The 15,665-nt window shown below is 34.9% G+C and overlaps 1 protein-coding gene across 1 annotated transcript in view; it reads left to right on the plus strand.

The window, feature by feature from the left end:
• The window catches only part of LOC102531605 (phospholipid-transporting ATPase ABCA3-like), a 107,779-nt gene that overhangs the window by 25,382 nt on the left and 66,732 nt on the right, over nucleotides 1-15,665 (plus strand). Inside the window, exons 6-12 of the mRNA XM_072942768.1 lie at nucleotides 529-788; nucleotides 2,878-2,994; nucleotides 3,768-3,885; nucleotides 5,678-5,851; nucleotides 9,229-9,410; nucleotides 12,709-12,846; nucleotides 15,226-15,343. Of these exons, the coding sequence (XP_072798869.1) occupies nucleotides 529-788; nucleotides 2,878-2,994; nucleotides 3,768-3,885; nucleotides 5,678-5,851; nucleotides 9,229-9,410; nucleotides 12,709-12,846; nucleotides 15,226-15,343 (1,107 nt within the window). The remainder of the gene's footprint in view (nucleotides 1-528; nucleotides 789-2,877; nucleotides 2,995-3,767; nucleotides 3,886-5,677; nucleotides 5,852-9,228; nucleotides 9,411-12,708; nucleotides 12,847-15,225; nucleotides 15,344-15,665) is intronic.

A 15,665-nucleotide genomic window follows, 5' to 3' on the forward strand; every position in this document is an offset into this window, starting at 1 on the left:
GCCAAGATATGGAAGCCACCCAAGTGTCCCTCAGCAGATGAATGGATAAAGAAAATGTGGTGTGTATGCAAGAAAAGCAAATCCAATCCTAAGCTGCCTTTTAGTTTTATGGATGACATGGTTTCAGTGAAACGTTTTTCCTTGGGGGCCAGTGCTGTATTACTCACTATAACAAATCTGTCATTCTCAGCTTCATTTGTTACATTCCCAAGTCTTCATCTTGCTAATATTTATTAAATCTGCATTTTTTCAATTATGAATTGTATTTAGTAAGCCTACCTGAAACTTTCATTAAATATATTTAATTTGGGGACGATGTGAATCAGATTCATCTGAAGAAGTAGCTCTTAATTCTGTGTCAAAACTATTATAGGTTTTCAGAGTAACTATGTTCAGCTGGCCTTGATACAGCAGTAACTCTAAGTTCTGTGTGTTACAAGCTATGACTGATTTGAATTACCTTGTTCATTTTGTGTCTGAGCCATTCATTAGTATGCTTTATTTGACAATGTTTGTTTTATCATATAGGGTACATAAGAGAAGGGTTCCTGGCTGTACAGCATGCCTTAGATAAGGCCATCATGCTGTACCATGACAGCAATGCTAGACAGAAGCTGTTTGATGGTATCAGCATCTTTGTACAGAGATTTCCATACCCAGCTTATCCTCATGACGGATTGCTTTGGCTCACTGGTTCTTACCTCCCTTTGATATTTATACTCATGTTCTCTCCAACTGTACTTTCCATCGTGCGATCCATTGTATGGGAAAAAGAAAACAGATTGAAGGTAATCCCAGTTATTTTCTGATAAAGTTTCTGTAGAGGGTTTTTTTTTTTTTGGCCTGTAGAGCTCTGTTGTTTGGAGAGTTGTGTTATTTCTGCATATTCAGCATTGGTGGGTAGTTGTTACATCTCATAACAGCAAATTACATCCCAGGAGCAACAGCTACAGAGCATGAAGAGTGAATACTGATGCCACCTATCAATTATACAAATTGGCAGATATTCAGAAGCAAACTCTCTCTGAGGAGCAGCAGAAAAATAAAACCGGAGGGCAAGGAGGGGGACAATAAAAGGTCACTTTTGGTATCTCTGATACCTAAAATATCAATGACTTTCAAACACAACTCAACTCCTGGCTAGGTTAATATAAATCCTCACACTGTAGGCCTGTTTACCTTGATATCTACTGCCCTCGATAACAAAAAATTATAAGGCACACCAAAAACTTAAGGAAAAACACAGTCCAAAGAGGCAAATTAATCATCAGAATCAGACTCACATAAGACACAGATGATGGAAATATCAGAGAATGAATTAAAAATTGCTAAGATTAATAATTTAAGGCTCCAAAAGGAAAGGTATATGTGTCCAGGATCCTTAAGACCACCCATGTTTTCTAAAATTCGCTGTAAGGATTTATGGGACTCAGCATATAGATATGCTCATAGCTAGGATTTATTATAATGGTACGTAAGGATACATAGCTAGGTCATAAGAGAAAATGACATAGGCAAAGCTTGGAGGAATTAACCTGTAGGCTTCTTCAAGTAACCCCACAAGAGGTCACACAGAGCACCTTCTTGCCTCAGCAGTGAGAATCCAACAACATGTTTGTGATGTTCCTGACCAAGGAAATCCATTGGAAGACAGCACACAAGGTTTTCATTGGCAGGCTGGTTGTATAGGTACCCTTTGCCTGGCATTTACCCAAATCCCAAACTCCTGGAAAGCAGGTATCTGGCATGAACCATAATATTTCTACAAACAGTTTAGGCACAGTCATCAACACTTACCATTTAGAGAATGATTTATATCAGTATAGGGAACAATTTACCCACCAAGTTCCCATATACCAGCCAAAGACCAATTTTGCAAACATTCCTTCTTAAGAATAGTAGGCTCAGGCCTTCTGTGTTAACTCTTTTCTGCACAGTAGATAACATGCAAGTTCAGATAGGTAATGCAGAGAGATCTAAGCTATAAGGAGTCAAATGAAATTATGAGAAATAAAAAACATGCTAACAAAAATGTAGAATTCCTTTGACAGGATCATTGATAGACTTGATGAGAAAAGAATCAAAGAATTGAATAAAAGACAGTTGAAATTATACAAACTGAAATGCGAAGAGAAAAACAAAATGTAAAAATCTAGAATAAGCATCCAAAAGGTATAGGATGATATCAAATGGTAAAAAAAGATGTATATAATTGGAATCCCAAAAAGGAGATGAGAAAATAAAGCTAAAGAAATAATGAAAGAGAATTTTCTAGAGCTAATGCTAGACATCAAACCGTAGATCCAAGAAGCTCAGAGACCACAAGCAGGATGAATACCACACACACACATACCCATCCATACACACACCTAGACATTATACTTAAACTGCTGGAAACCAAAGACAAAGACAACAAATCTTAAGCAGAGGTCAGGGAGAGACACACTGCCTATGAGGAGCAGTCGTAAGAAGTACAGCTGACTTCTAACTTACAATTGAATTTTTAAAAAAATAATATAGACACATATCTGTAATATCCCTGGAAGTAAAGTACAATGGAAAAGAGACCTTAATCTCAATATTTCAAAGTTTACTTTGAAATGTTTTGCATTTTGGTCCAATACGATGTATAGTATTTTTAAAAGATCTCTGAACTCGGGGGGAAAAAATTTTAATGTCATTGCTGCCCATACTAATGCCATAATTTTGATCAGCACACTTGACTGTCTTGAGCCATGATTTTTCACATTCAGAAAATGAAGATGATAATTATCCATTTATATAGGGTTTTACAAGAATTTAATTAGAAAAATGTATGTGAAAATATTATGAATCACTGATACATGTAATATTTCATTTGTATTGAATGTCTTACAGGAGTACCAGCTCACAATTGGAATTAGAAACTGGATGCTCTGGGCTGCCTATTTCTTCACATTCTTTGTTTTTCATATCTTTATTATTGCCTTAATATGTATGTTATTCTTCTCTAAGGCAAGTGTTTAGTTCCATGCTGTCCAATAGAAATATGAGTCACATATGTAATATTAAATATTTAGTAGCTATTAGAAATTTTAAGAAGTAAAAATAACAGGTGAGATTATTTTAATAATATATTTAATTTAACCCAATATATTATTCCAATATGCAGCCAATTTAAAAACAGATATTTTACATTCTTTTCTGTACCAAGTACTTGAAACTCCACTGTGTGTTTTATATATACAGCACATCTAAATTTATGTGCTATATTTTCATTAGAAAGACATGATCTGTATTTGACACTGTATTTAAATTAGAAAGTTTAATTTAAATTTAAAATAACTAATTTAAGTTAAAAATAACTAAAATTAAATGAAAGCAAAAATTCAGCTCCTCAGTCACACTAGCTACATTTCAAGGGCTTAACAGGTGTATATCATTAATGACTGTCATAGCGGGCATCTTAGTTCTAGCTGATTGCACCTGCTGCAGCTATCCTATGAGAAGGAAAAGGTAATCAGTGTGAACTGATGGGTGTCTGGTTGCCAGAGGATGACAAACGGCTTTTATTGTCTCCACCGTGGAAACTCAGAAGCTGCCAAATCTCTGAGAAAAATGTAAATCTTTCTGTAAGAAATAAGTTATTTAGTTAACTTTCCATCTCACTGAGTTTCAGTCACTGGGCGGCAATCGGTTTCATTAGGGCCATTATTTTCTCTGTCTTCCTTTGTGCTCATATGATTCTGCTTACTGTGTACTTTACATGATATACTTTTTTATTGTAGATTATCCGTGAGCCACTCTTCCGCTACAGTGACTTTAGTTTCATCTTTTTCTTTCTTACGTGTTATGCCATTGCTTCGATATTCTTTGCCTTTATGATTAGCACATTCTTCAGTAAAGGTGAGTCTAAGACTTCTCCTCTAACAGAATTACTGTTTAATGGACCAGAATAGGATCATATTTGGGAGTTCCTTCCAGCCATTTCGTGTATAATCTCGGCTTGCATTTTAACATAGAAGATGAATTGCAAATGAAATGATTTGACAGAGTTAGAGGGTGCATTGAAATTTAATGTGGCCCAATACATATATAAAAAGAGACTATAAAATAAGATTGTTATCAGCTAGAACTTTAGAATAAATTAAACAATGCTTCCTACAGAATTTGATTGCAAATCACTTCTAAAAGCAGATCAAGGGATGGAGATGTTTATTCATTCATTTATTCATTTATTCTGCATGTCTTCTTTGCACTTAGCATGTGACAAGACTCTATACCACATGCATAAAGACAAAGGGAAATTGATTCTCTGTGAAAGCCCACACAAGGAAAATATGTGTAACCAGATAACCCCAGATTGGTCTATTAATGGTTTTGTAGAAATAATTCTCTGCTAATGGCGCTGTTCCCTTTAATTGTGTCTTTCTGCTTCTCCCCACACCAGGACCTTTGCCTCAAAGGAGGGGTTTGCTGAAGCAAGTGGGTCTCTTGCATCTAAAAGAGGTCCAGTGCTTTGCCTTTGTAAGCGTTGGCCCACAGCCACATCTTTTCCCCTGTCATGGCTGTTCTGGCTCTAGTGCTGCCCTGTGGCATGGTATGAGTGTGGCCAGAGTACGTGCATGGCTTGAGCTGGGGCATGCAGTGAGGCAGTTGCGGGAAAGCCAGCAGCTACCAGGGCAGACTTTTCTCTGCCTCGCTTGGGGCAAGCCAGCATCTGCAAGCTCCTCACGAGGGGAGTCGAGGCTTCTCCAGCCTTTTTCTCTGTCCCAGCAGTTCTCCGTCCAGCCACAGGGCTTGTCTCCTCCACACAGGACCTCTGGGCTGGGATGCCCAGTCTGTGGCTCAACCTGCTCAGCCCCCAGGGCAGGTGTCTGTGCAATCTTCCTTTACCTCTGAGTCCCCTCCTAGGGACACAGGTTCTGACCTGATAGTTTTTCTTCTCATCGTATCTAATTATGTGTGTTACCTTACTTATTGCCTTGACTTTACAGTAGTCCTTCTGCCAGTTTGCAGTTAGTTTTCAGTGAGAATTATTTCACGTGTATTTTGCTGTGTTCTTGGAGGGAGGTGAGCTCCACATCCTCTTACTCCACTGTCTCGATCTCCTGTCTTAATAACAATCTTGACAAAAAGTCTTTTTCTGACTTACTGGATATCATATTTATGGACCTAACCACATTCAACTCTCCACAATTAACTATTTATTCAACTATTCTTTCTTTGGAGTATCATGATCTAGATTGGAAGCATGCATTAAAAACTTTATTCAGGGCTTTCTAGTCTACCCATAACCTCAAACTGCCTGGAAACACTAATATATTCAATTTATGTTATTACTGATGGTGTACATTTATAATTTCTCAAGCTAAGTGATCATGAATAAATAAATTTTAGAAAGGAGAAAATAATTTTCTGTAACATATGTATGAGTCATTCTTTGTTTAAATGACTGTAAATATTTATCGTATGTGGTAAATATCCTATATATTAATTTATTCAACACATATTAACTGAGTGCATGCTGTGTTCCAAACACTGATGATATGAGAGTGAAAAAGATCAATTCTCTTCCCTCATAGAGCTTGCGTTCTTTTCCTTTAGTATATTTTATTTATACACTAAATAAAGTATTTATAATTCATTATTTCACATATTGTTTAAACTGACCTTATAATTTCCTTCTTATTTGCAGCCCGTTTGGCTGCTTCTGCTGGAAGCCTGATATATTTTGCCAGTTTCTTCCCATTTAATTCCGTTGCTCAAAACTTTGGAGAAATAACCCTCACCAGGAAGGTGGCTTCATGTCTCAGCTCAAATGTTGCAGTGGCCCTGGGGATTAAACTTCTGGTCACGCTGGAAATAAAGCGTAAGAGTTTGCCTTGCAAATTTGCCCTTGCTATTTGATTTCTAAAAAGATGGAAAGAGGCATTGTGGGTGGGACAGTGGGTGACGAGGTAAGAAAATGTTATGAAAATTATTTATCCTCAGATTTAAATGTAAATTAAATTTAAATAAAGAGAATTATGAACTATAAAGATAATCGGAAGTGTGGAAAAGGGAAAGTTCCCTTTCTCTCTACAGTAAACCCACCAGTTATACTGTCAAAGAAAAAAATTATTTGAACTTTCTATTCTATAACTTGCTTTATTCACCTGATAATATCTATTAGACTTCTTCCCACATAGAGATATGCTCCTGCCTTTTACAAGGTTGTTTAATATTCTATTGCAAAGGAGTACTATAATTAATTAATTAGTTCTCTATCATTGTACATTTAAGAGATTTCCAGTTTTTTGCTATTACCCACGAGAGTATGCATATATTTACTTATATGGTATGTATACTAATGTAAATAAATTCCTAGAGATAAAAATGGTATCTGATAAGATATTCATAGCTTAGTTTTGATTGCTATTATGGTAACCTTCAAAAAGTGTAGATCAGCTTATTGTGCCACTAACAACACATGCATTTTTCTACATCCTTCCCAATAATATATTATACTACTCTCATGTAAAAAACAAATATAGCTTCTTTATTTCCTGAAACTAATTTTCCTCCAAACTCTATACTACTGGGCTGAACAAAATTAATGTAAATCTAATCCAGTGATTTATTCAGGTTCTTCTGAATGAGTCAATCTTTGAGACATCTTTCCTTCTTGGACTCTTCAAGATGATATGGAGGGGGATGGAAATTAATGAGCTCTCTTATGATGGAGAGAAATGGGGACCGCAAATCTATGTGGCATCCTCTGGATCTTTTACCTCTATAGTAGAGTACCTGGCCTGATCTGCTTTATGGACCCTTACAAACTGAAGTGTCACTGTTTACGTATGGCCCATATTGGACAATATGCCGGTAACGCATCTGTTAGAAACATGGTCCTGGCTGTCTTTTCTAGCCTTAAAGTCCTCACCTATTCTCTGCCTTCCTCTGGCCCTCTTTGAAACCCTTTGACCTTCACAAACACTTGCAAAGTTATGCAAGCTCTGAATGTGACTTTTAAGATACGAGGAGCCAGTAGCATCACTTCAGGCCCATTTATCTAGTTGTCTCTGCCTCACTCTGCCATACAAATGCTACTATCATAGAGTGTTGGATATTTCTACACAATCCCCTCTGAAGGTTTCTGCAGGATTTTCCCTGAAATAGAAAAACCTAGGATTTTACCTGTCTTCTGCAACTTAATTTTCATTCTTTTCTTACGTAGGAGTGAGGAGGGGGCTGCCTTTCCTATTTGTCTTTCTAGGAGGAACATCCTTTCCAAAATGACATTTACATTATGGGCTTCATGGGTCACAAAATGCCACACACAGTATAAGATAAGTATAAATGGGCCATACATTGGGTAGTATTTCAGATTTTTATATCCTTTACACTATCAAATTATTTCACCTTTTCTGCTGAGTGAAAAAATAGCATCTAACTGTATTTTAATCTGGGGGGAGAAGAGGAATCCTATCTTGTTACATAAAAAGATTTGAATCCTTTAAGTGTTGTAGATAGTGTAAATAACTATCCTTAGGCCGTGACTCATTTATCTTGTGTTCACGGTATCTTTTTTTCCAAATATTTTTAATTTAATGTAATCAAATATGTCTTTTAGTTTAGCCTTTCCTTTAGTTTGTATACTTGAGTTTTCTTTAAGGAATCCTTCCATACCCAGAGTCTTAAAGATAATAATTCTGTATTTTCTTTTACATTTTATATTCTCATACTTTTACATATTTACATGTGGATTTTCAATAAGCATAGAATTGACATATCTATTTGTTATTAGGTAAGAACCTAATTTTATTTTTCACATGAAAATCAAACTATTGCAGCCATGTATTGGGAGTTTGTTGTTCTGTACTGCTTTCTCATTCCACCTTTGTTTTATATCATGTCTCCATTTGTGCATGGATCTTCTTCGGTACTCTGTTTCAGGCTGTTGATCTTTTTTTTAGTCTGTTTTGTGTCGATACCACAATGGTTTTGCTTGCTATAGCTTTATAATAAGTCTTAATGTCAGTTACTCTTGTCCCCATACCTTCAGTTATTCTTTTCACTTTGCTTTCCATTTGTACGTTAAGGTCACTTTGTCAAATTCTATGAAAACTCTTGTTGGGATTTATTGGGGATTTCATTGCATTTATTGGTTAATGAAGAGGGTTTAAGATACTTAATTTTCTCATCTGTGAACAAAATCTCCCAATGAATAGCCAGTCACACATGTGGTTTCTTTATGGATACTTTGATCATTCTAACTTTATACACAAAACATTGAAAAATTAACTAGACTTTATCTAGATATGGGATTTCCATTGGCTTAATCTGCAACAGAATGTACACCTTTAGTTTTCTGAGTTATTTTTATCAGGGTATTTCATTTTATTATTCAGGTTTTTTTATATTACTTATTTTATTTTTCAGGAACTCTTATTTTGAATGGAAGAATTTCTCAAGTTACGGTAGAATTCCTGAATTTTGTGTTCTACATTCTCTTTTCATATGGTTTCTAATTTGCTGTTCATTGCCTCTCCAAATGACTTTCATTTTGATAATCATCTTTAATTCTACCACTTTTTTCTCAGACTGTTACCTTTTCAAAGACACAGTGCTCATGAATATTCTTCTCATAGTGCTGATCTATAGGAGAGTGAGGGCTAAAATAGAAGAAAGGATGGGTTTCATGGGCCACTGTTGTCTTCATGTCTTTCCTCTTTGAATTAGGAGTTCACTGGATGCCCTAATGCTTTTTCAGTTGTGCTAACTCTGTCCAGAAATAGAGAAAGTAGAAGAACAAAGGATTACGTGTCTTCTTTTGGTGAAAATTTTTCCCATTTCTGTCAGTACTGTGAGCAGAATTTATTTTTCTCTTCTGCTTGGTAATCACCATCCTTCTCTAGTGCTGTTAAATAGTTTTCCAAATGTATATATCCTAATGGTTATTTCAGTAGGAATTTAGCATGAGGGGGAAAGATAGACGGATAACTTCTAATAGGTCTGGTTTTTTTCTTAGCTTTTCTGTTACTGTTTATTTTTGTTTCGGTCATTGACTTTGTCTATTTATGTTGGTAGGTTTTGAAGGGAGGAGGGAGGATATCAATGTTATTATATATTCCATCACTTTCTTGGATGACCTAAGGGTGTAAACATACAGATAATTCACAGTGGCAATTTAGGGTATCAACTTCTTTCTTTGCTGTTTCAGTCACAGAGCTGTCATCTATGGTATATATCTCCTTTTTATTTCAGGAATTGGTGTTAAGTGGGATAACCTTTGGACACCAGCCAGCCTTGACAATAATCTCGTCCTGGGCCATATGTCGGGAATGCTTTTACTTGATGCCTTCTTGTATGGCCTTGTGACCTGGTATATAGAAAACGTCTTTCCAGGGCAGTATGGCGTGCCCAAGCCATGGTACTTTTTTCTTATGGTGAGTTCTAATGCTCCTGTTATTATGAAAGACCATAGTCCTTATGAGCCTATTTCATGATGTTTATAATCAAATCAAAAGGGCATGAGAAGAATCATTTTCATTTGCATACCATCCATATTGAAATGCTATAGCCATTTCTTAATAACCCTTAAAAGCCTTCCACAGATGCAGGTGCACAACATCTATGGATAACACAATGAAACACCATACATTGAAAATTTTAATATACCCCTTCTTCAGCCAAGTGGTACATAGTGGATTAAATCAGAGAATAAAGAAACTTCTGCAAAATGTGCTCCCAGTTAAATGTGATGTTTTCTTAGATCCTGGTGAGGAGAGGATCAGGTATTTCCCATATCAGTTTTCTCACTGCCTGCTTCCTTGCGATGGTTAGAACTTCTACATCATGCCCTTCATGTTTCCTTAACATTACTGGATAATACTGGTACAAAGAAGGTGTTCTGACCAAGTGTGATAAAATGCACTGGCTGTGATCTCATTTTTGAGTAATTCCATTTTGTCCCTACTTCTTGAATACTAGCATTTTAAAGAGTTTTTACTTCTAAACCCTGGAGATTCAAATCATGCATAATTGTGCTGCAAACATAACCCTGAAACTATGCAACAGCTTTCTCTCTCTCAGAAAGTAAAGCAAGCCGAAGTGTTTTTAATTCTCAAAGTGCCTCATTTTTTTTCACATTTAAATTTTCAATTCAGATGAAATTCATATAACTTACAACTAACCATTTTAAAGTAAGCAAACTGGTGGCATTTTGTACATTTATAATATACTTGCAGGTATCTAGTTTCAAAATATTTTAATCACTCAAAAAGAAAATTCTGTACCCTTTAAGAAGTCACATCCCATTTATCCCTATCCCAAAGCCCCTAGCATCCACTAATCACCTTTCTTTTTCTATGCATTTACCTATTCTGGATGTTTCATATAAAGGGAATCACACAATATGTAGTCATTTGTGTCTGGCTTCTTTCATTTACCATAATTTTTTTATGTTTATCCATGTTATAATATGTATCAGTACTTCATTCTGTTTGATTGCTGAATAATATTCCAGTGAATGTATGAAGAGCAATTCCTTTATCTGTTAATCCATAGTTGGATATATAGGACATCTTTGAGCTATTGAGTAGTGCTGCTGTTAATATTTGTATACAAGTGGTTCTTTGAACAACAGTTTCAATTTTGGGCAGACTGTATATCTAGGAGTGGAATTTGTGACCATACCTCAGATTGGCAATTCTATGTTTAATGTTTTCAGGAACCATCAAACATTCTTTTCTTTTATTATACCTCTTTATATATAAGGTGGTATCTTGATGTTTTGATTTGCATTTCCCTAATGAATAATCATGTTAATATCTCTTCATGTACTTGTTGGCCATTTGTATATATTAGTTAGAGAAATGTCTATTCAAGTCCTGTGCCCATTTTAAAATCAGGTTGTTTTGTCTTTTTTTATATTCTGGACACTAGACCCTTATCAGATATATGATTTGCAAATACTTTCTTCCATTCTGTGGGTTGTCTTCTCACTTTCTTGATAGTGTCCTTCATGCACAAAAGTTTCAATTTTGATTGAATCCAGTTTATCAATTTTTCTTCTGTTGCTTGTGAATTTGGTGTCATATCTGAGTAACCATTGTCAGATATAAGGTCATGAATATTTACCCCTATGTTTTTTTCTAAGAATTTTTTGGGATTTATCTCTTATATTTACATCATTCATCAAATTTGATTTAATTTTTATACAGTGTGAGGTAGGGATCCAGCTTCAGTCTTCTACAGGTGGATATCCTGTTGTCCCAGCAACAGTCTCTGAAAAGACTATTCTTTCCCCATTGAATGGTCTTAGCACATTTGATATAAATCAGTTGGGCATAGATGTATGGGTTTATTTCTGGACCCTTAATTTTATTCCATTGGCCTATATGTTTATCCTTATACCAATACCACACTGATTTGATTCTTGTAGTTTTATGGTAAAGTTTGAAATCTGAAAGTCTCAGTATTCCAACTTTGTTCTTTTTCAAGATTGTTTTGGCTATCAGGGGTCTCTTGCAGTTCCATATGAACTTGAGGATCAGCTTTTCTATTTCAGCAGATATGCCCATTTAAATTTTTATAGAGATTACATTGAATCTGTTGATTTTTGAACTAGTATTGCCACATTAAAAATATTGTCTTCAAGTCCATAAATTTTCTGTTTATAGAAGTCTTATTTAAATTATTTCAGCAAAGTTTTATAGTTTTCAGTGTGCAAGTCTTTTACCTTTTTGGTTAACTTCTCAAGTATATTAATCTTTTGGATGCCATTGTAAATGAAATTGTTAATTTTCTTTTTGAATTATCTGTTGCAGGGGCATGAAAACACAACTGATTTTTGCATGTTGTTCCTGTATCTTGCATCTTTGCTGAATTTGTTCATTATCTCTTCTAGTATGTGGGGGAGGGCATTCTTTGGGCTTTTCTTAATAAGTAGGATCTTGTCATCTTCAAACATAGATAGTTTTACTTCTTGCTTTCCAATTTGGATACCTTTTATTTCTTTTTCCTACCTCATTGTTCTGGCTGAAACTCCCAGTATAGTAATGAGTAGCAAGGGTGAAAGCAGGCATCCTTGTCTTATTCCTGATATTAGAGGAAAAGCCTTCAGTATTTCACCATTGAGTATGATGTTAGCTGTGGGTTTCTTCATGAATGCCGCTTATCATTTTGATAAAGTTCTCTTCTTTACCTTTAACACACTTTGTCAGAGGCTTTATTTGCATCAATTGAGCTGATCATGTGTGTTATTTTCCATGGTTCTATTAATGTGATGTGTTACAGTGATTGACTTTCATATGTTGAACCACTCCTCCATTCCTGGGGTAAATCATACTTTATCATAGTCTATAATGCTTTTGATATGCTATTGCATTCAGTTTACTGGTATTTTATTGAAGATTTTTACATTTATATTCATAAGAGATACTGGTCTGTAGTTTTTTTGTGATCTCTTTGACTTTGTTGTCAGGGTAATGCTGAGATCATCGAATGAATTAGGAAATGTTACCTCCTCTTATACTTTTTGGAAGACCTGTAGAAGCTTTGTTGTTAATTCTTATTTATTTAAATGTTTGGTGGAATTCAAACAGTGAGGTCTTCTGGTTCTGGACTTTCCTTTGTAGGGAAGTTTTCATCACTGACTCAGACTTACTTGTTATCAGTCTGTTCAGATGGAGTGCTTCATTTCTTATGCTCATTTTGGTAATTACCTTTTGGCTTTCTTTGTAGCGCTCATACTGGTTTGGCCAACCAAGAATCAAAAGAAAAAAAAGAAAAGTGAAAGATGGTGAAGTAACTCAAAACAAGTATTTTGAGCCTGAACCTACCAGTTTGGTGGCAGGTATCCAGATCAAGAATTTGTACAAGGTATTGTTTCAAAGGTCTCTTTTTCCTATGAGGATTAAAGCCATAAAAGGGCATTAGAATTGTTTGCAACTAGACATTCCAAGAAAACAAATGAGATGCTTAATCAGGAATCATAATTAATAAAGTCCTAATTTGAAGCATTCATAGAATATATTAATAGCTTTACAAATATGATCTTATTTGCTCTATCTACTATACTTTTAATTTGATAGGCTTGCAACAAGTGGTATATGAATTTTGTACTTAAACTCTGTGAAGAAGATAAACTTGATGATGCAATAGTAACATCTGGGCGTGTGGTTGGGAAGGATAACACTAAACATAGTTAAAGGAAAACCTCTCTGAAGGGATGTCCTTTGAACTGAGACCTAAAGAATGAGAAGAGCCAATTGTTTGAAAAAACTAAGAGAAGAACACACGTGTTAGTTAGAAAAATAGCAAGTTTGAAAACCCTGACGTTCATGTGCTTTAGGAACAGAAGGAAGACCAGTATATTTGGAGGCCAAAAAATGATAGTAAATGGCTTCATTGGGAAGCCACTGATTGGTTCAAAGCACTGGAGGAATATACGTTTTTTTTAAAGATCATTTTGGCTATAATGTGGAAAACGGGGCATTGGAAAGTGAAGAGTAGAAAAGGTTAAATGTAGGAAGAAGAAGGCAAAAGGGTACTTTCTTTAAGAAATGATAATTAGACCAAGGTGGTGGCAGTATACATGAAGAGAAATGGATGGATCCAAGATATTTTCAACAGAACTGAGAATATTGGGAAATTGGGGACATTGAAGGAAAAGGAGGAAACTGGAATGGTTCTTAGATGACAAACTAGAGCAACTAATACAAACTCTTTCTGTTCTTGCCAAGTTTTACTAGATTTTCTTAAATAAATGAGTTTTCTCTTGCTGTATTCTCAGATCGGTTTCTGAAGACTTTGAAGTGGTTGTTTTTTTGTTTTGTTTTGTTTTTCAATTTTGACCAGATTTTCTTGTTTCACTGGGGAGTGGGTCTGTGGAGCTCTTCATACTTATTTCCCAGAAATGGAACTCTCTATTAACTATTTTAATGGATTCAGTTTCTTAAATTTTGTTTAGAATGTTTTTATTTAGGTTTATAATGGGTATTGGTCTATGTTCATTTCCTGTAAGATGTTCCTCTAGTTTTGATACCTGGATAATGCTAGCCTCGTAGAGTGAGCTGGGAAGTATTTCCCCCTTTTCACTTTTCTAGAAGAGCTTTTGTACAACTTATATTAATTTAGTTTCCAATTATTTGGGGGGATTTTCCATAGATATTTTTGTTATTAATTTCTAATTCAATTCTGCTTATGGTCAAAGAAAGACACTGTATGACTTGAATTCTTTTAACTTTATTAATTCTGATTTTATGGCTCAGACTATCACCTGCCTACATGTGTTATAAATATTTAAAATTAATATGTAATCTGCTCCTGTTTAGTGGAATGATAAAAAATGTCAGTTAAGTCAAGTTAGTTATTAGCTCTTCAAATATTCTATGTCTTCACTGATTCTACATATTCTAATAATTATTGAGAGAAAAGTGTTGAAGTCTTTGAAAATAAATTCCTTTTTCTATTTCTCTTTGTACTTCTGTTACTTGTTACCTCATATATTTTGAACTCTTGTTATTAGATGCATAAACATTTAGGAATATTATCTCTTCTTGAAAAGTTGATCTCTTTATGATTACAAAATGACATTCCTTATCCCTGGCGATACTCTTCACTCTTAAACCTACTTTGGCTAATGTTAATATGGCCACACCACTTACCTTTTTTTTGTTGTTATTGGATTATATATTGTTTAATAACACTAAGACTTACAAGTTATCAGTTTTGTTTCAGTGCAAATTCAAACTTTTTTTTCACTTTAAAATTGTAAAAGGCTCTTCTTAGTTCATTGGCCATAAAAAACAAATAATGGACCATATCTGAATTTACAAATTCCTCCTAGGAATCTCAAGGATATCTGTATGTACTTTTATCAGTCACTAAAATTCTGACTTAAATCATGGCATCAGTTTTTCTGACCATGGGTGGCAGCTTCTGTGAGCTTCCCTAGCTCTTGCTACAGTTGAGTAAGCCCATAATTACTATATGATATTCTTCATGCACAGAATATAGAGAAATCTCCATTTTACTTACCAAATTAAGTTAGATATACATACCACTGAGACTTCACCTTTATTTTGACTAGTATACAAACTCAGTTCACCTACAAGTATTATTCCATGTTCACAGCATCATCTTTTTACAATGTGAGTTTATGATATGGTATTTCTTCTAAGGATAAAGGATATAAGTGTTCATCATTTGTTAAGTGATAGCCACAGATACCAAGTTATTCTTTTCTTTATTCCACAGGAATTCGGTGACAAAGTAGCAATAAATAACATGTCATTGAATTTATATGAGGGTCAGATCACTATTCTTCTAGGACAGAATGGTGCAGGAAAAAGCACAACCTTATCTATTCTCACAGGTATGCATTCAGCTCTGTCCAGAGCACAAGTCAGATTCCTTCTAAAACTGTAAACCAATCTACAATTTATAGTGTTGAATATAATGTCATTTCAATCTTGCAGTTATTATTACAGTTTCAGTTATTTAAAAACCAAGATGCTCCAAATGATACAATAAATTCATCCATTTTTTTGCTTAAAAATTTATATGCCAATCCTTCTATAGGAATTAATAATACAGTGGGGATTTCAACTTTCTTCCACTCAGTTTTATACTCTGGTAGAGATACCCACAAGAAACTTGAAGCATACAACAAAGCATGAGTAAGAAGGGAGATGTAG

The sequence above is a fragment of the Vicugna pacos genome, chromosome 18 (assembly GCF_048564905.1).
Source record: "Vicugna pacos chromosome 18, VicPac4, whole genome shotgun sequence".
Classification (NCBI taxonomy): Eukaryota; Metazoa; Chordata; class Mammalia; order Artiodactyla; family Camelidae; genus Vicugna; species Vicugna pacos.